Source organism: Poeciliopsis prolifica, unplaced genomic scaffold (assembly GCF_027474105.1).
Source record: "Poeciliopsis prolifica strain line A6 unplaced genomic scaffold, Auburn_PproV2 SCAFFOLD025, whole genome shotgun sequence".
Taxonomy (NCBI): Eukaryota; Metazoa; Chordata; class Actinopteri; order Cyprinodontiformes; family Poeciliidae; genus Poeciliopsis; species Poeciliopsis prolifica.
The window spans coordinates 4,449,760-4,475,436 of NW_026562400.1; the positions used below are offsets into that span (position 1 = coordinate 4,449,760).

The following is a 25,677-nucleotide window of genomic DNA, read 5'->3' on the forward strand; positions in this document are numbered from 1 at the left end:
TCCAGCACACTGGGTTTTTAATACAAACTAGAAATGTCAAACAGAGACACAAAACTCACATTAGTCCTACAGAAGAGATTATTTGGTGTAATTTACAGTCCAATGAGAAGGTTTCCTCTAATAGAAGTAATTAGCTTAACAGGAGGCAGCAGTCTTAGTGTAAACAACTACTGGAATGACATTAACACATAAAAAGGGGAAAAAGTTGAAAAAGCAGAAATACATTACTTTGTGCAACAGCAAATACAGTTAAAGTATTTTATACAAGCGTTTCTTTTTGTGAACATTCAACAGCAGGTTCAACTTTTTGTAGTTTCAGGATTCCACTTAAATCCTTTAAAGGGGAAACTTAAAATAACTTTTTTTTTAATAAGCAGCCACACGTGTTCCAGTAAGTGCAGTGCAGCCAAAAATATTTGTTTGAAAAAAACGTTTCAGTGTTAAATATGTGTTCAATAAATATAACATTCAGGAGCCTGATAGTTTTGATGCTTTTCTTTTTCTGTTTCTTTTGTAGAAGGATAAACTGTAGCAGTTTTTCAGTTAGTGTAATTTTAATAATAATAATAATTAAAAAAAAAACATTAATGAAAGTTTAGGAGAACTCCCACTAAATCAGTCAAATCTGGAAAATGTGCAACTTACTGCTAAACTTTGTAATTACAGTAGGTCAAACTTCTTCTATACAGTTCTACAAACCCACTACTGTACAGGGTTGAAGACTGACTACAGCAGAAATGTCACCGCAACACAGAGAGAGGAACAAGTCGTGCTTCAAACCGTTAAATGTAATCAACTTTGGGTTTTTACATAAGTATGAAAAGCACCATATGGTCGCTTTTAAACACCGCTAAAATGCTGTTGGATCTGGAACATGAAAAGGAAGCGCAGAGTTCTGCCAACATCTGGTTCCTTCAACATTTAATGCTGAGTTTTAGAGTTCACCTTAAAATCAAACCAGAACTGAAGTGAAATTTAAGAAAGCTAAGGTTCATGACTAAAGGTTTGCTGGTTCAAACTCCAAGATGTTTTGAGATGTGGGAGAAAATAACTTATTCGTCTCTTCAGGATAAACTTAAGTGCCAGCCAATCGCAGATCTGAGTCCAGTCCGTCTTTCTACATCGCTTTTTTTTTTCTTAAATAGCGCCTCCCTCTTTGGGGATAATAAAAATCTTCTTTATAAAAGAAACAATAATATTGTACAGGTATTTACAAAGCCGGGGGAGGAAAAACCAAGGCATTCTGTGTTTGGGGATTTGCATCTTTTAGTCCCACATTCACAATAAATTTAGCTGATTTCTCAGTTTAAAAAAAAAAAATGTTTCAGGGTGTATTATGTCCTGGGCCAGCCCAAGTCCCTGAGTTATCAGTGCTTCTTTTGTTTTAAGTTTGTGTTTATGAATTCAAGTTGAGTCTGAATCACTTGTGTCTGACGACGAGGATGAAGAAGAGGAAGAGGAAGAGTCTGAGCTGGAGCTGCTGCCACTGAGGCGTGACGGCTGGGCGTGCGCCTCCACAGCGCTAGGCTTTTCCACTGAGAAGAGAAAATAGAAGTTAGAAAAAAACTTGCTGAAAACAGGAAGGCCATGTTTGCACCAAAATCACACCTCTAAAGATGAGCCAGTGATTTTCACCACACTAAAGATATATGAACCAAACATTGTGTGCGTTCCTGCCGAATATCTGATGCCCATTATTTCTAGAAAGAGGTTTTCTTGTACATAACTTTCCAACATAATTGTTCAGTATAATTGCATTTGTACTCTAATAAACAAATGATGACTTAATGAAAGGTTGGCACCAGGGAATAATAACAGACTTCCACTGACTGGTGGTCTCCTTCCCAGAATGATTGGAAGCAACAGTTACTTATTTTTCATTTTCAACATAAATGGATGGATTTAAGTGGTTTGGTTGAATCTTATCAAAACTCACCTAAATCACAAAAATATATGTATAAAAAAGTTTTGTTTTGATAATATTTATTTAATCTAGAGTTATTTTTTTTTTACTCAAAAAGTGAATATAAATTAGAGTGTTTTCTTGATAACAAGTGGAATTTTAACAGAAGAGTGTGAGCTCACCTTTAGGCTTAGTGGGTTTTTTCACTGAATTGAGCTGTCCACTGACGTCCTGCAGCCTCCTCTCCAGCTCCCTCCTCTTCTCTAGAGTCAGCTCCTCCTTAGACATACTGCCTTTATTCTTCACTTCTGCAAATAAAAATTCACATGTTGATTTTGGAAGTCATTTTTTGCAGTAGATGCATCTTTTGCTACACATGACGAAGCGTACATTAGTGTTATTGCATTCTTAAAGGAATGGATATATTTGTTTATTTGCAACTTTTAATATTGTATTGAAAAGGCTTACATGGTAAAATGAAAAATCTGCAGAATGTTCCACATTTTTTTATCCAATCAATCGATTAATCGTCAGAAAAAAACAGATCACTAAAATAATTGTTAGTTAACTCCCAAACTACATTAAACTTTTAAATGTGGATCTCAATGAATCACAACATAACAATAACAAACTTATTTTTTCCTATAATGTAGCTAAAAAGGAGCATTTGGATTTTGGTTTATTTTTGATGAATATGAATTTCAGCTAAAGCAGTCAAATAAATAAAATAAGAGTCTTTATTAATATGAGTCTTCATCAAATCTGCTTACTGTAAGTACGTCTGTGTTTTGTACAGTATATAAGAATAAACAGTTCCATTTGTTCTATAAACACATTAAAACAGGATAGAAGACATTACCAATCAATAGATGGAGGGGTTATCTACCTTGCTCACCGTAAGGCTTACGGGGTTTCTTCCTCAGACACGTCATGACATAGCGCTCCAGCTCCTTCAGCGTTGACGGCTTTAAGGTTTCAAAGTCGATTTCGATCTCCTCTGGGTTGGTGTCCCTCAGGGACGGCTCCCTGGACTGGATGATGTGGACCACCCGGCCGAGCTTCTCACCCGGCAGCTTGTTGATGTCGAGGCTGAGCTGGCGCTTCTCATCATACGTCATGGGAACGATCTCTTCCTCTTCCTCCGAGTCGTAGTGGGGAAGCATGGATGGGGCCAGCGTTGGATAGAAAGGTTTCTTTGCTGTCCTGGAAGACAAAGTGAACAACAGCAGCTCAGGTTTGTTTTAATTTAAAAAAGAAATAAGTTGCATGAAAAAGAAGAAGATTTTGTACACTTTTCCCATAGTAAGAGTCAAGAACTTTTCCAGCATCAGATAAACAGTACAAATGAACTAAAGGAAATATTTTTTTGTGGTAGCATTCTATATTCTGCAGCGGGGGTAAGGTAAACTAAAGTATAGCAACATTATGTCTCACTCGCGTAGACCCTGTACACTGGTCAGAAAACAAAAAAACAAACAAACAAAATCACCCAATTTCATCAACTTCAACATATAAAACATATAAGGCAAGCTTTATTTCAATTCTAAAATCAATAAGTTCCTGTAGGAACCCGGCATGTGGATTAAGATTGCTATCTGCTACTAACTTGTTGTTCTTGTTGCTTTTCTTTGTCTGGGCTCTCTTCGGTTGTGAGACGCCCGCTCTGGCTGATTTGCTCTTCAACATCTTGCCCGGCATCTTCCATTCCTCAGAACCAGCTCTGCTCCTGCCAGCACGGCTACGCTTTTCAATCTTCTTCTTTTTCTTCTTCTCTTTCTTCTCCTTTTTCTCCTTTTTTTTCTTGGGTTTGACGATGGGACCTTGTGACAGAGCAGCCAGCTGTTCATGCACGGCCCGGAGCTGTAAATGAAAAAATTAAAACAAAAAAACACATTTGTCATATTAGTCTCTTTCACTGAGATGTTTTAGTAAACTAAAAGGGGATGCGAATGACATGGTGGGCGGAAGACTTACTTGAGTACACACCTGATCCTGTAACTCGGCCAGTCGGTGTGCACGCTCTTCCTCGCTGTCTGAGCTCAGGCTGCTCTCGCTCTCTTCACTGTCGCTGCTGGGCTCGCTCTCAGAGGTGGAGGAGGAAGAGGAGGAGGAGGACGAAGAAGATGACGAAGATGACGTGGGATGTCCGATGACGGACATGGCCGTGTGTTCCATCGGCGGTTCGTCTGGCATCTTGGCAAAACGGAACTCAAAAACATCCTTAGGAAAATATAAATAAACGATCCATCATTCCTCAAACTAAGCATCAGACATGAAGCGTGGTCTGGTCCAAGCAGAAAGAGCCGCTCACCTGCAGCTTCCGTGCCATCGCCACCACGTCGTGGTCTGGTGGGTTGTATTTGTAGCAGTTTGAGAACATCAGTCTGACGTCGCTGGCAAACTGTTGTGCGTCCCTGTATTCACGGCAGTCCATCTTTCTCTGATTCACAGTTTGAAAAGAAAACATGTCAAAATAGCATAAGTTTATTTTTTCTACCAGGAAGCTCTTTGTTTAAATTGTCATATTACAAAGTAAATATATGAGACCTAAAAAGAAAGTATATAAATCACAAAAAAAAATTATAGTATTTCAACAAATGTTATGGTCAAGTTAAAAATCTAATAATCTAAGTATTTTGTAATAAGACAGCAGCACATATGCTGCATATTAAAGAAAAACAATCCATCTTTAAAGTAACAAAAATAAAATATTCAAAATATTTAAAACAGGTGCTACATTTCAAATTTGAAGCAAATTCTGTAGTAGTTGTAAGATTATCTTCTACTTTAACTTAAAAATAAAATAATTTATAGCTGTCAGAGTCACTGACAGCTATAAAATTACTTCAGCAAACACCAATGCCAACTCCTCTGTGTAACGCTTTGATATAAATAATTTAGCCCATTAACATGTTTTTTTTTTGTAGTACCCATTGTTTGTCTAAACAGAAATCAGAAAAAAAAAATTATTAAACCAGCCAAAATGCCTTGCTTTCCCCTTTGCCTGCTTTATAAATTCCTGGATAACTTTATGTTCCCTGTATAAAGATGATATTTATTATTCTCAAAATGGGAGGATCTATTTAATGTGTATTGACACAGCAGCTTGCAGCAGGGAGATCTCTCCCACATGGGAGCTGGACAAACACAGACAAAGAGTAGAATTGGTAAAATAAGTTTCTCTACACTGAACAAGAGCATACAGGGAACAGTGATACTTAAAACTGATGGGAATCCCAACATTTGTTAAATAAACTCTGCAAATATCAAATTATATGATACGCCACAGTTTTGACATGTCTGACAAATTCAGTGACTCTGCATTTTCAGCTTTGTTTTGTCTGAATTCAAATAGGAGTCCAAACTTATTTAGATAATTTAACAGTTCATTAAAATCAATAACAGTTAACATCATTTTAACAAGGAACAAAACTTTTTTCCCCTTGCTTGTGTTGCTTTTCTATCCATCCAGTTACCTTGATGGTGCTGAGGTCCATTGGACACTTGATGATGTCATGGTAGTCGTGAAGCCCCAGAGCAGTCGTGTCTACTGGTGTGTAAAAGGGCCAAGCGTATGCTGCGTGCTTCTTTGACAACATCTCTTTGAGCAGCCCACTGCAGTACCTCAGTTGGGGACTCAGCTTGCCTTTCTTGGAGAGCTGAGGCTGGACAGAGTCTGGCAGGTCCTTCTTAGGCGGTTTGATGGGACGGCCGCTGCCCACCCTTCGGCCCGTCCCGGCCATCATTGGCTGCAGGAGAACGGGACCGCCGGAGCTCCTCACCAGGCCCATGCCAGGTGGGGTCTCCAGGCTCATGCTTCCCATGGAGATGGAGTGCATGGAGGTGTCATGAACTTGACCCCCGTGACCCCCTTTTCCCAAGCCCACCATGTGCGTTGATCCCGACATGCCAACAGTAAAACCCAGGGTGGAGGGAGTTGTGGTGTCCGCTTTACGCTTCACGCCTTTTTTCTGCACAAAAGAGAACCACGATTTTGCTTATTTCTCTTATAAGTAAAAACAATCACTCTAAACTTAGTAAAACCTATAAATCATCTCTTATCATATACATTTAAGGAACAGCAATCAAAAAAACACATTACATATTTATACACACCTTAGTGGTGGGCTGTGTAGGAGGCAGGCCCATGATGTTTGCTGGAGGCAGACTTTTGGTTAGAACAGTCTGAGGAGAGTTGGCCAGCATGGAGTCACCAGTATCAGAGGAGGAAGGTGAGTAGGCGGACTGGGACACCGCTGGCACCTGCTGAGCCCGAGATGCTGCACACGGGGCGGAATGTAACACATGAGGAAAAGATACTACTGCTAGCAATTAATAAAGATTTTTTTTTAAATTAAAAAAAGATACCATACATCAACTGTTATGCTCTTTTACACATCTTTTGTAATTAATAAGATAATAAATTCTCATCAAAATAAGTAGGAAATGTTTCAAAAGTAATCTGGTTTAATGATAATTAAATTGATAATTCTTATAATTATCAACTATTATAAAAAAATAGTAGATACACTTAGCTGAGAATGAAAAGTTTGATGAGCACAGTCTTCAGAAAATGTTACAAAAATTAAGATGGTACATTTTCAATACTCTTAATCAGATAATATGTTCCTTACGGTTAGACTTGCGGCCTCTTCCTCTGCTGTTCTTGCTACGAGGAGCAGGAGAAGGCAGCTCAACTTCCTCTTGGGGCATCTGAGCTACCTTCTGGAGGAAGATCTTCTCCAAGGACTGGGCCATCAGCACAATGTCATCAGTAGGCTAAACAGGGAAAACATTTGACTTTAGAAATATTGGTATTCTACTAAAGATGTATATTATATTATAATTTGAGAATGCCACACTGGCTTTTAGTGTTGAATGAGAATTAGTCACAGGAGAAAAGAATTAGATGACATAATCAACTATGCAAGCTATAGTCAATATATCTTTTTGTACAGGCATCCAGTTCGTCAAAGAGGACTTAGGTGGGATTCATAACTGCAGTTTCTCATGTTGCATTTTTTCTTTCAATAATTTTTTAGTGTGAGTCTGTGCTATGAATGTGTAATTTGTCAGGTTAAAAAAAAACCTGGCTTGTTATTTAAATCAATTACATTTTTAAAAATAAGGAAACACACCAAATCAGTTGTAGTAGAAGCAGTACAGTGGAACACTGTCAAGTGTACAGAAGATGGATACAGATGGACGAAGATCAGGTGGATCTTAGGTGATCCACAGAATCACTGAATACTCGTAACAATTACACAAATCTTCACATGTGAGCAGAATAATTCATAAAAAAGCATTTCTCATTTTCTTCTCGTTTCAATGAAAACCTGTCAACACTTAACTGGTCAATACATCAACTTGTGTATTTTCTGAGAAAAGATTAAAGCAGTTTGATGTTCACAGCTCAACACATCTGAAGTTCTTTTTTGGGTCATCAACATCTCTTACGCTATTGAGATTTAAAAACTGGCTCAGAGTGCAATTCTGCCCCCAGACAGGTTTACTGCAAAGCTGCAGAAACTTCCTTTTTTTTGGTTTGGGTTCTTTTTTAATGTTTTCTCCCTGAGTAAGTTCAGAAATCTCAACCTACCTTGTTGTAGATGTAACAGTTAGTAAACATTGTGTTGAAGTCCTGAATGCACTCTCCGGCACTTTGGTAAAAGTTGTTTTCCAAACGCTTCTTTATTGTTCCCATGTCCATTGGCTGCTTGATGATTTTATAATAATCCTGGAAAAGGTGAAACAATGAGATACTTGATTTGTTTTGGGATTTTAAAATTTACAAGAGTGTGAAAGACTGTGATGAAGTAATAATTTTCTAGTCAAGTAAATAACTGCTTCACCCCAAAACGATGCATTTTTAAAAATATTTTAACAATGCCGTTTGAGTTGATTTAATAAAACAAGCAGCAAAACCCATCATGTAAAAGGTGTGACCTACTGGCAGGTTTAGTCTGTAAGCATCCACAGGCTCATGGAATGGCCAGGCAAAGTGGTGCCTCCACAAACACTTGATGAGGGTTTTCTGGAGGTACTGCAGCTGGTTGGTCATGCGACCTGGCCGGCTGGGGTCCTTCACTGGGGGCTGCGGAGGGGCAGGGGTAGCTTGGGTCATTGTGTGTGGCAAGGAGGGGCTTTCGAAGTCCTCGTATAGCAGGGAGGGCTTGCGAATACGTTTTCCAGAGCTGCAGTGCTGATCCAACATGCCACTGGACAACCCAACCAGAGAGCTGAGATCAGAGAGGAACAAATGAGGAGAAAAAAAAAGTTTGAATTATAGGAAGTCAACATATATGTGACAAAGACATCAAAGGCAAATAATCTGTGTTTACACACTTGACCCACTCATTCCAATTAGCCACATGAAAAGAAAAGCTGTCCTCCCATTCGCATAACTTGTCCAGGGAACTGGAATTCCTTCAACACTTCTACTTTTACCACTTTCATGAGAACCAGCGTTGCATGGAGCCAACAGCAAACACACTTTCATCGATCATGTGATAAGGCTGGCAGATAAGGTTCCAAATCTTATCTGTACATTAAATAAAAGAGAACATTCAGGAAACAGCCATTTTAACAGAGCGTAGTCTTAATTTTGTCATCAGTTTAATTTAAAGCTCAAGAAACTCTGGTTAGTTCTTAAATTCTATTTATACTTGATTTGCAATAGTAGTCACACTGTTTACATTTGACTTGATATATTATTTTAAATAACAAACTGAAAAGCTAACTGAAACAGCTCTAATGACTAAACAAAACAGAAGTGAAGTAGCAGCAGTCTAGTTTACTCAGCAATACAATAAATCTTTTTACAAAGCTTGTATTGTTTATAGCTGCTTAAGTTATTTAATCATTCTAAACACACTGGGTGTGGTTTTATTCTACAATGTTTTCATCAAAGCATATATTACTTATTTTAATTAATTATATGGCTTTCGCAAGAACATTAATAAAAAAATAACAAAAAAACAACAACCAAACAGACCAAAAAAAGAGAGAAAAAAAACATAATCTCACCAAAAACATGAATCAGTGTTACACACCACTTCAGTCCATGCCTTTAACGATCACTGGTAATTATCTATTCAACAGTTGACATGATCAGGTTGTAGGTTTTTAAGTCTTAATGGTGTTAAATAAGACGTGAGAAACAAAAAGGTACTATAAATCTAAAAGGAGTATAAACACCACAATGTAAACAATCTGGACTAAATATGATGTAAAAGGCCAAGGAATAAAAATTAAACTTTTAAATGTTTTTTTAAAAGGTTGTGTGAACTACAGTGGTGAAAGAAAATGAAAAAAACACTGGCTGCACGTCTATTTAGCAAATAGCTTCAATAATAAACTAACATCTGCTCATTATACTCCCAAATGTTAAAATATAGAGCGCCAAAAGACAAATTAATCTGTGCAATAAGTATGTTGACTTGAAAATTAATTATAAACTGTTAAATCTGCATTCAGATTTAGAAATCCGCATAAAAAAATTATTTGCATATTTAATAGAATTACTGAGTTTACTGCTTATTTGCATTAGGGGGCTTTATAGTTTTACCAAAACAACATTCAAATTCTTTGGACACGCCACAAAACACAATATAAATAAATATTACTAGGGCATTTCTGAAAAATAAATATAAGATGCCATAAACATTGAATGAAAATAAATACACATTTCATTATTTCTTGTAAAACTTAAGACCTTGCAGAAACCCTGTAGTTCTAAGTTTGTGATGTGCTACTGTAAATTAATTTATTGACATTCAGACCGACTCATCACGTTCCTAGTTCCCTCTAAGGAGATATCAGAGTAGGCAGAAATTGGATCTCACCCAATAAATCTAAAAACCCACCTGGAAGCTGTGGCAAAGCTTATACACACAAACATGTGGAGTCATTTGTCATCTAAAAGGATTAAAATTTAGCCTTATGCAAATAATGTTTTGCATTCTACTTGATTCATTGTTTGAAAATAATCAAATTAATGTTTCCAGTGTCTTGTCACCCTCACTGTTTTGTTATTAACTGTGCTATGTCTATTTTTTTTAATATGTAATATTGCAATTTGATAACACAAAAAACAGTAGAGTGGTAACTAGAAAATTCCTGGAGAAATTTAACCGGGGCCTGCCAAAGTGTGCCCGTCGATTTGGATCCAGCGTTCTGATGCGAAACATTAGCATCCATGCTAAAGAAAGCTGCAATGTCATCAATACAATATGGAGAGTCACAAGCATGACTGACTGCATTCAGTATACTAAATATGGGTAATAAGTAAGGGAAATAGCTATTACCTCATGCAAGGTAAAAGGCTAATGCTAATGCTCTGCCTTGCTCCGCAAGGCAGAGCCCTAACCTGAGTGGAAAAGATCATGCAGGATAATCTTATTGCACTGCCTACGGCAGTGCACTGGTGGGGAACAGAGAAATGCTAATGTTTGTGCTAATGCTAATGCACTGTCTTGCTGCGCAAGACAGTGCCCTACCTTGAGAGGGAAAGATAATGCAAGCTAAATCATTGCAGCGCCTCTGGCGCTGCATTAGCCACGGCCGAATTTTAAGACTTTTATTTTGAAATGTTCAGAATGTTTCATTTTAAATGGTCAATGTAATCCCCATGAATAACAGTGATTTGGTTAAATCAGACATATAATGGCCAAAAGAGCTTATTTAATGTAAAAGTTGTCAAGGCTTTTATTTTGAAATGTTTTTTAAAGTTAATTTAAAATTTCCACACTAATTCCATGTGTAAAATGGTTGGTTAAAAATAGTTATAAAAGGCCCAAAACACAAGCAGTTCTAAAGTCCAGCTTTTTTCTCTGAGTTCTGCCATAGTTAGAACTACAGTGATGCGTTTTTGTAGTCCTAATCTTCTGGCCCCTTTGTGTTCCGTTGCCATGGTAATGGATCCTCTGCCAGCTGTGAGTCCAGACAGGGGGAGACTTAATTCTATCAATTTGAGGCAGCCATTTTTCTTAAAATATGCATGAGCCAGAAAGGAATCTTAAGGCTTTTATTTTGAAATTTTCAGTAAGATTCATTTTAACTGTCCAAAATAATCCAAAGTGTAACAGTGGTTTTGTTAAAAAAAGTCACATAATCCCCAAGAGAGCAATTCCCTAATATAAAAGTATGTCAGGGCTTTTATTTTGAAATTTTAATTCAACTTTATTTAAAATTACCACGCTAATCCTGTGTGTAACAAATGATTGTTACACAACCATTTGAAATCAGTTATAAAAAGTCCAAACACAATGTAATTCTAAAGGCCAGCTCATTCCTCCTCAGCAGTAACTGACAGTTCCACCATGTTGTAGTTCTGACAATCAGCTCTGACTCTTTTGTAGGCACTGAGTGTTCCGCCATGTTGTAGTTCTACCTTTCAGGAATTGTAGTTCTAAAGAGCAGCTCAGTCCTCCTCAGTAGTAACTGACAGTTCCACCATGTTGTAGTTTTTATATTCACCTATGACTCTTCTGTAGGCACTGAGTGTTCTGCCATGTTGTAGTCCTAACCTTCAGGAATTGTAGTTCTAAAGAGGAGGTCAACTGTCATGTCAGTGTGACACACAAGTAGAGACTTAATTCTAAATGCTTGAAGAAGTTAGTTTTCTGACAGGCCTGAGAGAAATATTCAAGGTTTTATTTTGAAATTTTCATTAAGCTTAATTTTAAAATTTCCACACAAATACTTTGTGTAACAATGGTTGCTTAAAATCAGTTATAAAAAGCCCAAACACAATGTAATTCTAAAGGCCAGCTCATTCCTCCTCAGTAGTAACTGACAGTTCCACCATGTTGTAGTTTTTATATTCACCTATGACCTCATCTGTAGGCACTGAGTGTTCCGCCATGTTGTAGTTCTAACCTGCAGTCATTGTAGTTCTAAAGAGCAGCTCAGTCCTCCTCAGTAGTAACTGACAGTTCCACCATGTTGTAGTTTTTATATTCACCTATGACCTCTTCTGTAGGCACTGAGTGTTCTGCCATGTTGTAGTCCAAACCTGCAGTCAATGTAGTTCTAAGGATAAGGTCAACTCTCATGTCAGTGTGACACACAAGGAGAGACTTAATTGTAAATGCTTGAAGCAGTTAGTTTTTCTGACAGGCCTGAGGAAATATTCCAGCTTTTATTTTGAAATTTTCATTCATCTTAATTTAAAATTGACACACTAATCCTGTGTGTAACATGGTTGCTTAAAATCAGTTATAAAAGTTCCAAACACAATGTAATTCTAAAGGCCAGCTCATTCCTCCTCAGTAGTAACTGACAGTTCCGCCATGTTGTAGTTCTTAGAATCAGCTCTGATCTCTTTTGTAGGCACTGAGTGTTCCGCCATGTTGTAGTTCTAACCTTCAGGAATTGTAGTTCTAAAGAGGTCAACAGTCATGTGTGTGAGGCAGAGACAGATTTCTATCTTTGTGAGACAGCTCAGTCAGTTATAATGGAAAAAGCAGCCCGAACAACTCCTTGCCGTTCGGGAACCGTGATACGTATCGGAAAACCGTTTGAAGCATATGAGAGAGCTATTTTTTGTCTCCGATAGTCCTGCAAATCAAATCTGTAGCTCATTCATAGTAATTACAGCGATGATATAAAAATGGTGTGTGCTGAGGTCTGACATTTTCCAGAAAAGTATGAAAATATATGGTGGAGAGCGTCAGTTAGGCTGGAACTTGATTTTGCTCTAAAGCACCTTGACAGAAAACCGTAAGCCCTAGAAAAATTATGAAAACATTTCACCGGAGCAAACATTCGTATCAATGTCATGTCTGAGTTTCATACCGATAGCACGATATTTGTGGGTGTGGCGGCGATTTCAAAATTTATTTGGGGTCAGAATCGCACTGCTTCCCACACTCTAACGAAACGTCAGTTACACTCTAGGTTTTGGCAGTTGAGCTTTTCGGTTCGGCAGTTGGAAATTTGGCTCGTTTTTTGCTTTTTACGTCGCCGTCATAACGCCGATTCCCCATAAAAGTAATAGCTCCAATGCCGGGAACGAGCCGCACGTTTTGATACCACTTTTGTGGGTGGGCTCGCAGCGGTGCGAGCCGCATTCCGGTCTACGGAAGAAAAATAAAGAAGAACTAGAAAATTCCTGAAGAAATTTAACCGGGGCCTGCCAAAATGTGCCCGTCAGTTTGGACCCAGCGTTCTGATGCTAAACATTAGCATCCATGCTAAAGAAAGCTGCAATGTCATCAATACCATGTGGAGAGTCACAAGCATGACTTACTGCATTAAGTAAGGGAAATAGCGAATACCTCATGCAAGGTAAAAGGCTAATGCTAATGCTCTACCTTGCTGTGCAAGACAGTGCCCTAACTTGAGAGGAAAAGATAATGCAAGCTAATATCATTGCAGCGCCCGCGGCGCTGCATTAGCCACAGACGAATCTCAAGGCTTTTATTTTGGAATTTTCAGAATGCTTAATTTTAAACGGTCAATGTAATCCCATGTACAACAGTGATTTGGTTAAATCAGACATATAATGGTCAAAAAAGCACTTAGTTAATATAAAAATTGTCAAGGCTTTTATTTTGAAATTTGTTTAAAGCTTAATTTAAAATTGCCAAACTAATTCCATGTGTAACAATGGTTGGTTAAAAAGAGTTATAAAAGGCCCAAAACACAAGCAGTTCTAAAGTCCAGCTTTTTCCTCTGAGTTCTGCCATGTTAGAACTACAGTGATGCGTTTTTGTAGTCCTAACCACTGGCCCTGCTGTGTTCCATTGCTATGGTAATGGATCCTCTGCCAGCTGTGAGTCAGACAGGGGGAGACATAATTCTATCAGTTTGTGGCAGCCATTTTGCCTAAAATAGGCATGAGCCAGAAAGAGTCTTAAGGCTTTTATTTGGAAATTTTCAGTAAGCTTCATTTTAACTTTCCAAAATAATCTAAAGTGTAACAGTGGTTCTGTTAAAAAAGTCACATAATCCCCAAGAGAGCAATTCCATAATATAAAAAAATGTCAGGGCTTTTATTTTGAAATTTTAATTCAACTTAATTTAAAATTACCACACTAATCCTGTGTGTAACAATGGTTGGATAAAATCAGTTATAAAATGCCCAAAACACAAATAGTTCTAAAGGCCAACACCTTCCTCAAAGCTCTGCCATAATAAAAACTACAGTGATGCGTTTTTGTAGTCCTAACCACTGGCCCTGCTGTGCTCAGTTGCTATGGTAATGGATCCTCTGCCAGCTGTGAGTCAGACAGGGGAGACATAATTCTATCAGTTTGAGGCAGCCATTTTCACTAAAATAGGCATGAGCCAGAAAGGAATATTAAGGCTTTTATTTTGAAATTTTCAGTAAGCCTCGTTTAAATGTCCAATCTATTCACATGAGTAACAGTGATTGTGTTAAATCAGTTCTAAAATGCTCCAAACAGCAATTGATATAAAAATTGTCAAGGCTTTTATTTTGAAATTTTCATTAAGCTTAATTTCATTAAGATTAATTAAACTTAATTAACACTAATCCCATGTGTAGCAAAGGTTGGTTAAAATCAGTTATAAAATGCCCAAAACACAAGTAGTTCTACAGGCCAGCTCCTTCCTCAGAGCTCTGCCACAGTAAAAACTACAATGATGCGTTTTTGTAGTTCTAATTAGCTGCTCGGCCCTGCTGTGCTTCGTTGCTATGGTAATTAATCCTCTGCAACTGTCATGTGTGTGAGACAGAAAGAATTCTATCTTTGTGAGACACCCAGTCAGTTTTGACTGAAAAAAGCGGTCCAAACAACTCCTTCCCGTTCGGAAACCGTGATACGTATCGGAAAACCGTTTGAAGCGTATAAGAGGGCTATCTTTCGTCTCCGATAGTCCCGCTATTCATATCTGTACATCACTCACATTAATAACAGCGACAAGATAAAAATGGTGTGCGCTGAGGTCTGACATTTTTCAGAAATACATGGAAGTGATCCTGGCTGAGCGAGTCGAAATCCTGTCGCATCACTTTGCTCTGAAGCCCCTAGACAGAAAACCATAAGCCCTAGAAAAATTTTGAAAACATTTTACCGGAGCAGGCATGCGTATCTATGTCATGACCGAGTTTGATACCGATAGGGCGATATTTGTGGGCGTGATGGCGATTTCAAAATTTATTTGGGGTCAGAATCGCACTGCTTCCCACACTCTAACGAAACGTCAGTTACACTCTAGTTTGGGCAGTTTCTAACTGACAAGAATTTTTTGATGGTTTTTCGCTTTTTACTTTTTTATCGTAACTCCGAATCCCACCAAAAGTAATAGCTCCAATGCCGGGAACGAGCCGCACGTTTTGATACCACTTTTGTGGGTGGGCTCGCAGCGGTGCGAGCCGCATTCCGGTCTACGGAAGAAAAATAAAGTTCTATAATAATAATAATAATAAAGAGGCGTTCTATTAGGTGAAGAACAATAGGTGCCTGCCATGCAATGCATGGAGGCAGTGACTGACTTGCTTCGCAAGTCAGTCACTGCTCTCCTTATGCATTGCTATGGGCAGGCCCCAACTAGAAAATTCCTGAAGAAATTTAACCGGGGCCTGCCAAAGTGTGCCCGTCGATTTTGACCCAGCTTTCTGATGCTAAACATTAGCATCCATGCTAAAGAAAGCTGCAATGTCATCAATACAATGTGGAGAGTCACAAGCATGACTTACTGCATTCAGTACACTAAATATGGGTAATAAGTAAGGGAAATAGCTAATACCTCATGCAAGGTAAAAGGCTAATGCTAATGCTCTGCCTTGCTGCGCAAGGCAGAGCCCTAACCTGAGTGGAAAAGATCATGCAGGATAATCTTATTGCACTGCCTATGGCAGTGCACTGATGGGAAACAGAGAAATGCTAATGTTTGTGCTAATGCTAATGCACTGTCTTGCTGCGCAAGACAGTGCCCTAACTTGAGAGGAAAAGATAATGCAAGCTAATATCATTGCAGCGCCTGCGGCGCTGCATTAGCCACGGCCGAATCTTAAGGCTTTTATTTTGAAATGTTCAGAATGTTTAATTTTAAATGGTCAATGTAATCCCATGTATAACAGTGATTTGGTTAAATCAGACATAAAATGGTCAAAAGAGCACTTAAGTGATGGGAAAATTGTCAAGGCTTTTATTTTGAAAATTTTTTAAAGCTTAATTTAAAATTTTCACACTAATTCCATGTGTAACAATGGTTGGTTAAAAAGAGTTATAAAAGGCCCAAAACACAAGCAGTTCTAAAGTCCAGCTTTTTCCTCTGAGTTCTGCCATGTTAGAACTACAGTGATGCGTTTTTGTAGTCCTAACCACTGGCCCTGCTGTGTTCCATTGCTATGGTAATGGATCCTCTGCCAGCTGTGAGTCAGACAGGGGGGAGACATAATTCTATCAGTTTGTGGCAGCCATTTTGCCTAAAATAGGCATGAGCCAGAAAGAGTCTTAAGGCTTTTATTTGGAAATTTTCAGTAAGCTTCATTTTAACTTTCCAAAATAATCTAAAGTGTAACAGTGGTGTATATAAAAAAGTCACATAATCCCCAAGAGAGCAATTCCATAATATAAACGAATGTCAGGGCTTTTATTTTGAAATTTTAATTCAACTTAATTTAAAATTACCACACTAATCCTGTGTGTAACAATGGTTGGATAAAATCAGTTATAAAATGCCCAAAACACAAGTAGTTCTAAAGGCCAACAACTTACTCAGAGCTCTGCCATAATAAAAACTACAGTGATGCGTATTTGTAGTCCTAACCACTGGCCCTGCTGTGCTCCGTTGCTATGGTAATGGATCCTCTGCATGCTGTGAGTCAGACAGGGGGAGACATAATTCTATCAGTTTGAGGCAGCCATTTTCACTAAAATAGGCATGAGCCAGAAAGGAATATTAAGGCTTTTATTTTGAAATTTTCAGTAAGCCTCGTTTAAATGGCCCCAATCTATTCACATGAGTAACAGTGATTGTGTTAAATCAGTTCTAAAATGCTCCAAACAGCAATTGATATAAAAATTGTCAAGGCTTTTATTTTGAAATTTTCATTAAGCTTAATTTCATTAAGATTAATTAAACTTAATTAACACTAATCCCATGTGTAGCAAAGGTTGGTTAAAATCAGTTATAAAATGCCCAAAACACAAGTAGTTCTACAGGCCAGCTCCTTCCTCAGAGCTCTGCCACAGTAAAAACTACAGTGATGCGTTTTTGTAGTTCTAATTAGCTGCTCGGCCCTGCTGTGCTTCGTTGCTATGGTAATTAATCCTCTGCAACTGTCATGTGTGTGAGACAGAAAGAATTCTATCTTTGTGAGACACCCAGTCAGTTTTGACTGAAAAAAAGCGGTCCAAACAACTCCTTCCCATTCGGAAACCGTGATACGTATCGGAAAACCGTTTGAAGCGTATAAGAGGGCTATCTTTCGTCTCCGATAGTCCCGCTATTCATATCTGTACATCACTCACATTAATAACAGCGACAAGATAAAAATGGTGTGCGCTGAGGTCTGACATTTTTCAGAAATACATGGAAGTGATCCTGGCTGAGCGAGTCGAAATCCTGTCGCATCACTTTGCTCTGAAGCCCCTAGACAGAAAACCATAAGCCCTAGAAAAATTTTGAAAACATTTTACCGGAGCAGGCATGCGTATCTATGTCATGACCGAGTTTGATACCGATAGGGCGATATTTGTGGGCGTGATGGCGATTTCAAAATTTATTTGGGGTCAGAATCGCACTGCTTCCCACACTCTAACGAAACGTCAGTTACACTCTAGTTTGGGCAGTTTCTAACTGACAAGAATTTTTTGATGGTTTTTCGCTTTTTACTTTTTTATCGTAACTCCGAATCCCACCAAAAGTAATAGCTCCAATGCCGGGAACGAGCCGCACGTTTTGATACCACTTTTGTGGGTGGGCTCGCAGCGGTGCGAGCCGCATTCCGGTCTACGGAAGAAAAATAAAGTTCTATAATAATAATAATAATAAAGAGGCGTTCTATTAGGTGAAGAACAATAGGTGCCTGCCATGCAATGCATGGAGGCAGTGACTGACTTGCTTCGCAAGTCAGTCACTGCTCTCCTTATGCATTGCTATGGGCAGGCCCCAACTAGAAAATTCCTGAAGAAATTTAACCGGGGCCTGCCAAAGTGTGCCCGTCAATTTGGACCCAGCGTTCTGATGCTAAATATTAGCATCCATGCTAAAGAAAGCTGCAATGTCATCAATAGCACGTGGAGATTCACAAGCATGACTTACTGCATTCAGGAAACTAAATATGGGTAATAAGAACGGGAAATAGCTAATGCAAGGTAAAAGGCTAATGCTAATTATCTGCCTTGCTGCGCAAGGCAGAGCCCTAACCTGAGTGGAAAAGATCATGCAGGATAATCTTATTGCACTGCCTATGGCAGTGCACTGGTGGGGAACAGAGAGATGCTAATGTTTGTGCTAATGCTAATGCACTGTCTTGCTGCGCAAGACAGTGCCCTAACTTGAGAGGAAAGGATAATGCAAGCTAATATCATTGCAGCGCCTGCGGCGCTGCATTAGCTACGGCCGAATCTTAAGGCTTTTATTTTAAAATGTTCAGAATGTTTAATTTTAAATGGTCAATGTAATCCCATGTATAACAGTGATTTGGTTAAATCAGACATATAATGGTCAAAAGAGCTCTTATTTAATGTAAAAATGGTCAAGGCTTTTATTTTGAAATTTTTTTAAAGTTAATTTAAAATTTCCACACTAATTCCATGTGTAACAATGGTTGGTTAAAAATAGTTATAAAAGGCCCAAAACACAAGCAGCTCTAAAGTCCAGCTTTTTTCTCTGAGTTCTGCCATAGTTAGAACTACAGTGATGCGTTTTTGTAGTCCTAATCAGCTGGCTCCTTTGTGTTCCGTTGCCATGGTAATGGATCCTCTGCCAGCTGTGAGTCAGACAGGGGGAGACATAATTCTATCAGTTTGAGGCAGCCATTTTCCCTAAAATAGGCATGAGCCAGAAAGGAATCTTAAGGCTTTTATTTTGAAATTTTCATTTAGATTAATTTTAAATGGCCAATCTCATCCCATGTTTAACACTGATTGGGTTAAATCAGTTATATAGTGGTCAAAAGAGCAATTACTTGATGGAAAATTTTCAAGGCTTTAATTTTGAAATTTACATTAAGCTTAATTTTAATGGTAACACTAATCCCATGTGTAACTATGGAGTTTTGAAATCAGTTCTAAAATTCCCAAAAACCAAGTACTTGTCATGGCCAGCTGATTACTCATCAGTAGTAACTGACAGTTCCACCATGTTGTAGTTTTTATATTCACCTATGACCTCTTCTGTAGGCAGAGTGTTCAGCCATGTTGTAGTTCTGACCTTCAGGAATTGTAGTTCTAAAGAGCAGCTGATTCCTCCTCAGCAGTAACTGACAGTTCCGCCATGTTGTAGTTCTGACAATCAGCTCTGACCTCTTTTGTAGGCACTGAGTTTTCCGCCATGTTGTAGTTCTAACCTGCAGTCATTGTAGTTCTAAAGAGCAGCTCAGTCCTCCTCAGTAGTAACTGACAGTTCCACCATGTTGTAGTTTTTATATTCACCTATGACCTCTTCTGTAGGCACTGAGTGTTCCGCCATGTTGTAGTTCTAACCTTCCAGAATTGTAGTTCTAAAGAAGAGGTCAACTGTCATGTCAGTGTGACACACAAGGAGAGACTTAATTCTAAATGCTTTAAGAAGTTAGTTTTTCTGACAGGCCTGAGAGAAATATTCAAGGTTTTATTTTGAAATTTTCATTCAGCTTAATTTAAAATTGCCAAACTAATCCTGTCTGTAACAATGGTTGCTTAAAATCAGTTATAAAATGCCCAAACACAATGTAATTCTAAAGGCCAGCTCATTCCTCCTCAGTAGTAACTGACAATTCCGCCATGTTGTAGTTCTAACCTTCAGGAATTGTAGTTCTAAAGAGGAGGTCAACTGTCATGTCAGTGTGACACACAAGGAGAGACTTAATTATAAATGCTTGAAGAAGTTAGTTTTTCTGACAGGCCTGAGAGAAATATTCAAGGTTTTATTTTGAAATTTTCATTAAGCTTCATTTTAAATGTCCAAAATAATCCAAAGTTTAACAGTGGTTTTGTTAAAAAAGTCACATAATGCCCAAGAGAGCAATTACGTGATATAAAAGAATCTCAGGGCTTTCATTTTGAAATTTTCATTAAGCTTAATTTAAAATTCACATACTAATCCTGTGTGTAACAATGGTTGGTTAAAATCAGTTATAAAAAGCCCAAACACAATGTAATTCTAAAGGTCAGCTCATTCCTCCTCAGCAGTAACTGACAGTTCCGCCATGTTGTAGTTCTGACAATCAGCTCTGACCTTTTGTAGGCATTGAGTGTTCCGCCATGTTGTAGTTCTAACCTGCAGTAATTGTAGTTCTAAAGAGGTCAACAGTCATGTGTGTGAGGCAGAGACAGATTTCTATCTTTGTGAGACAGCTCAGTCAGTTATAATGGAAAAAGCAGCCCGAACAACTCCTTGCCGTTCGGAAACCGTGATACGTATCGGAAAACCGTTTGAAGCATATGAGAGAGCTATTTTTTGTCTCCGATAGTCCTGCAAATCAAATCTGTAGCTCATTCACAGTAATTGCAGCGACGAGAGAAAAATGGTGTGTGCTGAGGTCTGAAATTTTCCAAAAAAGTATGAAAATATATGGTGGAGAGCGTCAGTTAGGCTGGAACTTGATTTTGCTCTAAAGCACCTTGACAGAAAACCGTAAGGCCTAGAAAAGTTTTGAAAACATTTTACCGGAGCAGACATTCGTATCTATGTCATGACCGAGTTTGAGACCGATAGCACGATATTTGTGGGCGTGGCGGCGATTTCAAAATTTATTTGGGGTCAGAAATCCACTTCATTTTTCACTCTAGCGGAGCGGCAGTTGGTGGCAGTTATGCTCTGCGTTTCGGCAGTTGGAAATTTCGCTCGTTTTTCGCTTTTTACGTCGCCGTCGTAACGCCGATTCCCCATAAAAGTAATAGCTCCAATGCCGGGAACAAGCCGCACGTTTTGATACCACTTTTGTGGGTGGGCTCGCAGCGGTGCGAGCCGCATTCCGGTCTACGGAAGAATAAGTTATAATAATAATAATAAAGAGACATTCTATTGGGTGAAGATTAATAGGTGCCTGCCATGCAATGCATGGAGGCAGTGACTGACTTGCTTCGCAAGTCAGTCACTGCTCTCCTTATGCATTGCTATGGGCAGGCCCCAACTAGAAAATTCCTGAAGAAATTTAACCGGGCCTGCCAAAGTGTGCCCGTCGATTTTGACCCAGCTTTCTGATGCTAAACATTAGCATCCATGCTAAAGAAAGCTGCAATGTCATCAATACAATGTGGAGAGTCACAAGCATGACTTACTGCATTCAGTACACTAAATATGGGTAATAAGTAAGGGAAATAGCTAATACCTCATGCAAGGTAAAAGGCTAATGCTAATGCTCTGCCTTGCTGCGCAAGGCAGAGCCCTAACCTGAGTGGAAAAGATCATGCAGGATAATCTTATTGCACTGCCTATGGCAGTGCACTGATGGGAAACAGAGAAATGCTAATGTTTGTGCTAATGCTAATGCACTGTCTTGCTGCGCAAGACAGTGCCCTAACTTGAGAGGAAAAGATAATGCAAGCTAATATCATTGCAGCGCCTGCGGCGCTGCATTAGCCACGGCCGAATCTTAAGGCTTTTATTTTGAAATGTTCAGAATGTTTAATTTTAAATGGTCAATGTAATCCCATGTATAACAGTGATTTGGTTAAATCAGACATAAAATGGTCAAAAGAGCACTTAAGTGATGGGAAAATTGTCAAGGCTTTTATTTTGAAAATTTTTTAAAGCTTAATTTAAAATTTTCACACTAATTCCATGTGTAACAATGGTTGGTTAAAAAGAGTTATAAAAGGCCCAAAACACAAGCAGTTCTAAAGTCCAGCTTTTTCCTCTGAGTTCTGCCATGTTAGAACTACAGTGATGCGTTTTTTGTAGTCCTAACCACTGGCCCTGCTGTGTTCCATTGCTATGGTAATGGATCCTCTGCCAGCTGTGAGTCAGACAGGGGGAGACATAATTCTATCAGTTTGTGGCAGCCATTTTGCCTAAAATAGGCATGAGCCAGAAAGAGTCTTAAGGCTTTTATTTGGAAATTTTCAGTAAGCTTCATTTTAACTTTCCAAAATAATCTAAAGTGTAACAGTGGTGTATATAAAAAAGTCACATAATCCCCAAGAGAGCAATTCCATAATATAAACGAATGTCAGGGCTTTTATTTTGAAATTTTAATTCAACTTAATTTAAAATTACCACACTAATCCTGTGTGTAACAATGGTTGGATAAAATCAGTTATAAAATGCCCAAAACACAAGTAGTTCTAAAGGCCAACAACTTACTCAGAGCTCTGCCATAATAAAACTACAGTGATGCGTATTTGTAGTCCTAACCACTGGCCCTGCTGTGCTCCGTTGCTATGGTAATGGATCCTCTGCATGCTGTGAGTCAGACAGGGGGAGACATAATTCTATCAGTTTGAGGCAGCCATTTTCACTAAAATAGGCATGAGCCAGAAAGGAATATTAAGGCTTTTATTTTGAAATTTTCAGTAAGCCTCGTTTAAATGGCCCCAATCTATTCACATGAGTAACAGTGATTGTGTTAAATCAGTTCTAAAATGCTCCAAACAGCAATTGATATAAAAATTGTCAAGGCTTTTATTTTGAAATTTTCATTAAGCTTAATTTCATTAAGATTAATTAAACTTAATTAACACTAATCCCATGTGTAGCAAAGGTTGGTTAAAATCAGTTATAAAATGCCCAAAACACAAGTAGTTCTACAGGCCAGCTCCTTCCTCAGAGCTCTGCCACAGTAAAAACTACAGTGATGCGTTTTTGTAGTTCTAATTAGCTGCTCGGCCCTGCTGTGCTTCGTTGCTATGGTAATTAATCCTCTGCAACTGTCATGTGTGTGAGACAGAAAGAATTCTATCTTTGTGAGACACCCAGTCAGTTTTGACTGAAAAAAGCGGTCCAAACAACTCCTTCCCATTCGGAAACCGTGATACGTATCGGAAAACCGTTTGAAGCGTATAAGAGGGCTATCTTTCGTCTCCGATAGTCCCGCTATTCATATCTGTACATCACTCACATTAATAACAGCGACAAGATAAAATGGTGTGCGCTGAGGTCTGACATTTTTCAGAAATACATGGAAGTGATCCTGGCTGAGCGAGTCGAAATCCTGTCGCATCACTTTGCTCTGAAGCCCCTAGACAGAAAACCATAAGCCCTAGAAAAATTTTGAAAACATTTTACCGGAGCAGGCATGCGTATCTATGTCATGACCGAGTTTGATACCGATAGGGCGATATTTGTGGGCGTGATGGCGATTTCAAAATTTATTTGGGGTCAGAATCGCACTGCTTCCCACACTCTAACGAAACGTCAGTTACACTCTAGTTTGGGCAGTTTCTAACTGACAAGAATTTTTTGATGGTTTTTCGCTTTTTACTTTTTTATCGTAACTCCGAATCCCACCAAAAGTAATAGCTCCAATGCCGGGAACGAGCCGCACGTTTTGATACCACTTTTGTGGGTGGGCTCGCAGCGGTGCGAGCCGCATTCCGGTCTACGGAAGAAAATAAAGTTCTATAATAATAATAATAAAGAGGCGTTCTATTAGGTGAAGAACAATAGGTGCCTGCCATGCAATGCATGGAGGCAGTGACTGACTTGCTTCGCAAGTCAGTCACTGCTCTCCTTATGCATTGCTATGGGCAGGCCCCAATAAAGAGGCATTCTATTAGGTGAAGAACAATAGGTGCCTGCCATGCAATGCATGGAGGCAGTTACTGACTTGCTTCGCAAGTCAGTAACTGCTCTCCTTATGCATTGCTATGGGCAGGGCCCCAATTACAAATCGGACTGCAAGACTTCCAATCTCCTGGTTGATGATTGCGTGGTTTGAACGCCCCGCCTTCATTGTTTGTAAACACATGCAGTCCTCAAAGACGGAAACATGTCTTTACTTACTAATAATTCCTATTTTTTGTTAATATCAGAGCTTTACCGTCAACCTGGCAAACAGTTCTTGCTATTTCGTCACATCACAGAAGAGTCTAATCCTTCACAGCAGAAGCTGTCGCTAAGGCATCCATTAATATCCTCGAAAATCCAACGGTTCGCCGAAGAGCTAACGATTTGCTCCGGTTAATTGCGTACGTACACGTACGCTCGAGCAGTTAATTGTGAAAAATCATCTTAATAATGCTTGCATAAAGATGGAGGGTAGCACTGCCAGGCTCTGTGAGCGATGAATGACCCGCCTGACAGAGAGCCGGCGGGGAGCAGCCTGCTGAGACAGCCGATGGGGCTGCAGCTGTCATCTACAGACTGCTGCTTGTACACTGAAAGTTTATATAGCAAACGCATCACCAATTCCGGATATACTTTTAGAATGCATTAGCTAATTGATACGGAAATAATAGCCAGTTTTGAGAGCTAGCTAAATCCGTCTATAACCGCTGGCTCAAGAAGCTAACGGTAACGCTGATGATAAAAAAAAAGTCCGTTTTAGAAAGCACATGAAGGCCAGTAAAATGTCTTAAATATACAAAAAGCTGTCTGTAATTACCTGTCTTGAGGTGGGTTGACGGCCGCTTCCATTGGGTTGAGGGCGGACTTTTATTACCATCAATTTCTCTCCTTTTTTCAACCGCTGTTGTCGCTGCTGTTCAACCTCACAACCACTACGCAGCTCTGAAATGAAATGGCGACTGACTGCTTCCGCTTGAATCTCTAAATACTCGTCACGTGGCAGTGTTGCGTCTGTCCGGTGACGTTAGCTGAAACTCTGGGTTGTCATTGGCTGGTTGGTGTTGTCTGTCAAAAACACCTAGCGCATCAGTTCACTGAATCCAAGCTGTCATGCTGCTGTGGTTGCTTTATTTTGAGGTTGTTCTTTCTTTATAGATATAAAGATTTTTGTTGGCCTGTACAACAACTTTTGAACCCGAAAAGTCTTTAGGCATGCATATTCCATATTTTTCATTTTGAAACCCTTATTTTCCCGTGTTCTCAGCCCTGTCTTGGGCAAATACTAAAGTTTAAATTTAAACGTTTACTCTGAATACGATATATATGTTTAGTCATAGATCTCGTAAAAACAAACACACACACACACACACACACACACACACACACACACACACACACACACACATAAAGCACAATAATTAAAGGTTAAAAAAATATGTTCTAAGACATTACTCAAAAATCAGTAATCATTAAATCAGATAGTCCTAAATATTGTCCTGCAAAAGCAGCATGGAGAACCTCTTAATGTGCTACCATTGTCAAAAGTCTCCATTGTTTTTTTGTTTTTTTTATTATTATTGGTGTACAAAGTGATCAGATACATAAGAATTTAATTGTGGAGCTTTATTAACTTAAGACATTCATTTTTGATGAAAAAAACATTTCAATCAATAATTTCCCAAAATTTCAGCCAACTTGAAAAGCTAAAGTTGCAAATCAAGCTGATTATAAATCTAACTAGCAGAAGGGAGAGGGGATGGAAGTGACTGTAAAATTAAGAACAAGAAAAAGTTAGTTCCATATAAAGGTGTGGACTTGCATAAAAATGGCCTCACAAGAAAAGTTTTACACCAAATTGTTTGCTTACTTCTCCCTCTGTGTTGGTTAGGACATTTGGGAAAAAAATGTTTGAAGAAAAGGTTGAG

The 25,677-nt window shown here is 38.8% G+C and overlaps 1 protein-coding gene across 5 annotated transcripts; it reads right to left on the reverse strand.

The window, feature by feature from the left end:
- On the reverse strand, positions 1-24,711 carry brd2b (bromodomain containing 2b). Of its 5 annotated transcripts, none has more exons than XM_055046964.1 (13): positions 24,570-24,711; positions 8,258-8,444; positions 7,854-8,142; positions 7,503-7,640; positions 6,538-6,682; positions 6,020-6,183; positions 5,380-5,874; positions 4,215-4,343; positions 3,878-4,123; positions 3,510-3,763; positions 2,790-3,106; positions 2,086-2,211; positions 1-1,535 (listed from the first exon to the last, which is right to left on the reverse strand). In XM_055046964.1, exons 3-13 carry the CDS (start codon positions 8,115-8,117, stop codon positions 1,405-1,407), a joined length of 2,409 nt encoding a protein of 802 aa, XP_054902939.1. In that variant the 5' UTR covers positions 8,118-8,142; positions 8,258-8,444; positions 24,570-24,711; the 3' UTR covers positions 1-1,404. The 5 variants fall into 5 exon arrangements, with proteins under 5 accessions (XP_054902939.1, XP_054902938.1, XP_054902937.1 ...); XM_055046963.1 differs by having other exon boundaries at positions 8,249-8,444; XM_055046962.1 differs by lacking the exon at positions 8,258-8,444 and having other exon boundaries at positions 3,890-4,123.
- Positions 24,712-25,677: the final 966 nt, after the last annotated feature.